The following is a 4,247-nucleotide window of genomic DNA, read 5'->3' as shown; positions in this document are numbered from 1 at the left end:
ATATCAATATTGTGATCAGGACAAGAGATGGTGATACGGGGATGTCTCGCCGTCCGCTTCGATTACGTCGAGCGGGATCAGGTGGCCGGCGTAGCTATTATTGGCGGTAGATTGGTATTACGCGGTATTGTTCGTTACAGCGGGCGTACTGTCGCCCTCGACCGCCTTCCTTTGCTGGCAGGACGTCGACCAACATACGACAAGCACTGGACAGAGCAGCCGGTTGCTGGTCGTAATTGACGCTTGGCGACTTAATAATTCTACTCCTGACAGAGCAGTAGTACACAGAATTGTTGCATCAACGCTGATCCCGTGCCTGCGAGGTCGGGCCAGCCAGCGCTGCAGCTGGCCAGCCGGCCCCTGCCCTGTGCCTTGGCGGGCTCATCGGAGCTAAGGCGCGGCCGGCCAATCAGGCGGCGGCCCCATGGCACTAACTCCGCTCGCGCAGACAGAAGATTCGCTCCAACACCAAACACCCGCCTGCTGCACCTGCACTCCTCAGGGTCACACAAGTGACAAGCACCGTTCTCGACCGCACTCCACCGCCCATCACCTCGCCCTCGAGGCGCATCTCTCCCACGCGTGCGAGCGCTTCTCAACGAGATTCCGAGCTGTCTCAAGCACGATCTGCCCAGCGTGCCGGAGGGACCTGACGTCTTGCCGTTCGCCCTTGCGGTGCTCCCGTTGCGGGTATCCGATCGCCCAGACGAACAGCGGGATCACCACCCGGCCCGCGAGGACAGTGGATTGCACGAGCGTCCCAGCTCGTGGACCACGCGCGTCTGCACCATCCAGAGGAACCATAGGGCTTTCTCAATCCGCGAAGCACGCTCGATCCGCAAATCTCCACGCTCATGCTGCTGCACTCGGCGCTTCTTGAGCGACGCCCGCCATCAGCTTCAAGATGCCCAACACCACGACCGCGCCCGACAGGTCGAGACAGAACTCCGCAGGCAAGTCGTTCTTTGGGAGGAAACTGCACAAGGAGCGACCTGGCGACGACCGCCACGATGCCGCCGGTGCTGCGTCCGCTGGTGGTATTCTAGAGCCCCCAGGCTCCGCGGGGAGTGCCACCGGCTCTCGCTCTTCGCGTCATTCCAAGACCGCCTCGATGAGCTCCGTCGTTGACAGTGATGACACCTCTGTTCTCAACATGACCGCCGGTGTCATCACCTCCATCCCCTTCGAGAGTTTGCCGGCCGACTCGAAATCGCCCATCCCCGTCGACTATCTCCCCAAGAACGAACCCGCCTTGCGACGCGAGAATTCGCCCAACCATCTTGCAAAGAGTGGCATAGACTTTCACCAATATCCACCGTGGGATCCCAAAGCCGTGCAGAACGGCTATTCCTACGTCAATGGCCCTCGACCCCCGCCCCATGCGTCCAATTTAACCATGGCCGCCAGCGCTACGGGCGACCGCGGGACGCGATATCAACAGTGGGGAAGGCCAGGCAGCTCGGCCGCGAATACGGGATTCAGTTATACTTCGTCGTCCACCGCCGATTCGTCGTCCAATTCACGATTGTCCCTGGACCAGACCAGCATCCATTCCTCTCAGTCCTCGGCCACTCGTGGCTCCTACTTCTCCGATAGCAATTCCTCCCGCACTCTCACCACCTCCCATTCGACCGGAGATCGCACCGCCGGGTCCAACATGAACCGCTACTCCAACCTCCAGGGTTCCTGGCTGCCTTCTCAACCGGTTTCCTCGCAACTGCCCAATTCCTCCTCCCAGTCTTCCCTGACTCCAGAACAGTATCTCACCCGCCCCAAGGATGATCGCATCGTCGACCAGCTGTTCCTGGAGCTGATGCAGAAACGAGGCTGGCAAAATCTTCCGGAGCAGGCGAAGCGCCAGATGCTGGCCTATCCCGCGTCTAAGAAGTGGACCCTCGTCCATCAGGACCGACTCACCGAACTCCAAGGAGAGCAGAGGCGACGACAGAACGCGAGGCAGGCTCATGGACCTGATGGACCTAGCGGTCTCCTGACCCGGTCGGAAGAGGAGGGCAGTCCGGAATGGTACGTCAGGAAGGTTATGGACGACACGATCACACCGAAGCAATTGGCCAGCCTCAGCGTCAGTCTACGTACGCAGCCCATTAGGTGAGTTCCCTCTCGTTCCGTCTCTTTCTTTCCGCAGGGTGGGATCTGAAGGAGATGTCTAACATGGATAACTTGCAGTTGGGTGAAGGCGTTTGTCGAGGCGCAGGGTCAGATTGCCCTGACCAACGTGCTCCTGAAAATCAATCGAAGGAAATCCTCGGTACCGGGACCGACCCCGACCGGCTCGGCGGAAAAGGACTTGGAACGCGAATATGACATTGCCAAATGTCTGAAAGCCCTGATGAATAACAAGTACGGTGCCGACGATGCCCTGGCCCACCAGCAGGTGATCGTGGCGCTCATCAGCTCGTTGCTGTCGCCGCGTCTGCAGACCCGGAAGATGGTCAGCGAGATTCTCACTTTTCTGTGCCATTGGGGCGACGGTCAGGGTCATCAGAAGGTCCTGCAGGCCTTGGACCATGTCAAGAACCAGCAAGGCGAGACGGGCCGTTTTGACGCCTGGATGCGCATCGTCGAGGTTACCATCGACGGCCGGGGTAAGATGGGCAGTTTGGTCGGCGCCAGTGAAGAATATCGCAGCGGAGGGATTGGCATGGAGAACCTCCTGATGGAATACGCTGTTGCTACGTTGATGCTCATCAACATGCTGATCGACGCGCCGCAGGATGATTTGCAGCTGCGATGCCATATCCGGGCGCAGTTCATATCATGTGGCATCAAGCGTCTGATGACGAAGATGGAAGGCTTCCAATACGAGGTGATTGACAAGCAGATAGAGCACTTCCGGGAGAATGAGGCTATCGATTATGAAGACCTGCTCCAGCGGGAGACCAGCAGTACGAAGGATAGCGTCGAAGGGGAGGTCAAGGATATGAGTGACCCCATCCAGATCGCCGATGCCATCGCCTCCAAGATTCAGGGCACCCGTTCACATGATTACTTCCTCTCGGCCATGCAGCACATGCTCCTCATCCGCGAGAACTCCGGGGAAGATATGCATCGGATGTTCCAGCTCGTCGACGCCATGCTCAGCTATGTCGCTATGGACCGCAGACTGCCCGACCTAGATCTCCGACAAGGCTTGAATTTCACGGTCCAGAGCCTGTTGGATCGGTTGCATACGGATGCCGAAGCTAGGCACGCCTATGATGAATCGGTCGAAGCCCGCCAATTGGCTGAGGCCGCCATTGCCGAACGGGATGAAATGAAGGCTCAAATTGAGATGGGCGCCGATGGTCTCGTGAAGAAGCTACAGAAGCAGATCGAGGAGCAAGCCAACATAATCGAGCTGCAATCTCGGCAGAACGAGTCCCTCAAGGCGGAGCTTAGCGACCTCCATCGCCTCCGTGCCCAGGAACTCCAGCGGAATGAATTGGAGACCCGAGAACTGTATCTGATGCTCCGAGATGCCCAGGACATTGCGGCATCGAGCGCGAAGAAGTCCTCCGAGTCGAAGCTGGGTGAGACCGATCCGGCCCAGATGAGAGGGATTTTGGATCGTGAAAAGCTTCTGGAAAGACTCGAGCGCCAACTGGAGAGGACAAAGACGCAATTCAAGCTGGAGGGTAAAGTCTGGAACCAAGACGGGCCTTCGGATCGTCTACGAGAACTACGAGAGCAGATGGAAGGTCCCGGACTGGCCGAAGAAGACTTTGACCAGGAAGCTCGTCGCAATTTGACCAACAGCACCCTCGGCTCTGTTGCGCGCAAGAAGGGCCATGCCGCCGAGTCCGAGAATGAGGAGCATCTTCCGGAGCTGACGGAGCAGGATGAGAACGTGCCCTACGAGAAGCCTCGCCTGGTTGAGCTCCGACGACCAAGAATGAACCCTGAACAGGCTACTGGTCTGTTAGGGGAAATTGCTGCCAAGGTCCGCAAGTACGATGATGACGACGAGGAAGAGGCTGAGAAGCCTAAGTCCGAAGCGGACGACCAGGCAGCCAGCGCCGAGAAGGAAGCGGAGAGCAAAGACGAGACCAAGGACCAGACCAAGGACGAGACTAAGGACGAGACTAAGGAGACCGAGGAGAGCAAGGCGGAGAGCAAAGATGAGAGCAAGGAGGGCAAAGACGAGAGCAAGGAGGAGAGCAAAGACGAAAGCAAAGACGAAAGCAAAGGCGAGAACAAAGATGAGAGCGCAGCGGCACCGGTTCCACCACCACCACCACCTCCTCCTC

The 4,247-nt window shown here is 58.3% G+C and overlaps 6 protein-coding genes across 6 annotated transcripts; 5 read left to right on the top strand and 1 right to left on the bottom strand.

Moving 5' to 3' along the window:
- Positions 1-94: 94 nt before the first annotated feature.
- On the top strand, positions 95-394 carry T310_8841 (uncharacterized protein; the record flags this gene model as incomplete). Its single annotated transcript, XM_013468506.1, has 1 exon — positions 95-394. A coding segment is annotated over one exon (300 nt), but the record flags the coding sequence as incomplete, so codon positions are not given.
- T310_8840 (uncharacterized protein) lies at positions 261-719 on the bottom strand (the record flags this gene model as incomplete). Its single annotated transcript, XM_013468505.1, has 1 exon — positions 261-719. A coding segment is annotated over one exon (459 nt), but the record flags the coding sequence as incomplete, so codon positions are not given.
- T310_8839 (uncharacterized protein) lies at positions 395-880 on the top strand (the record flags this gene model as incomplete). Its single annotated transcript, XM_013468504.1, has 1 exon — positions 395-880. A coding segment is annotated over one exon (486 nt), but the record flags the coding sequence as incomplete, so codon positions are not given.
- On the top strand, positions 517-1,128 carry T310_8837 (uncharacterized protein; the record flags this gene model as incomplete). The annotated part of the gene is made up of 1 exon (XM_013468503.1): positions 517-1,128. A coding segment is annotated over one exon (612 nt), but the record flags the coding sequence as incomplete, so codon positions are not given.
- On the top strand, positions 881-2,113 carry T310_8833 (Cytokinesis protein sepA; the record flags this gene model as incomplete). Its single annotated transcript, XM_013468502.1, has 1 exon — positions 881-2,113. A coding segment is annotated over one exon (1,233 nt), but the record flags the coding sequence as incomplete, so codon positions are not given.
- A 45-nt stretch (positions 2,114-2,158) lies between these two features.
- On the top strand, positions 2,159-4,247 carry T310_8824 (Cytokinesis protein sepA; the record flags this gene model as incomplete). The annotated part of the gene is made up of 1 exon (XM_013468501.1): positions 2,159-4,247. A coding segment is annotated over one exon (2,089 nt), but the record flags the coding sequence as incomplete, so codon positions are not given.

The sequence above is a fragment of the Rasamsonia emersonii genome (assembly GCF_000968595.1).
Source record: "Rasamsonia emersonii CBS 393.64 chromosome Unknown ctg1118621760916, whole genome shotgun sequence".
Lineage (NCBI taxonomy): Eukaryota > Fungi > Ascomycota > Eurotiomycetes > Eurotiales > Trichocomaceae > Rasamsonia > Rasamsonia emersonii.
The sequence above is the reverse complement of the archived record's forward strand: the minus strand, read 5'-3'. Positions and strand labels throughout refer to the sequence as shown.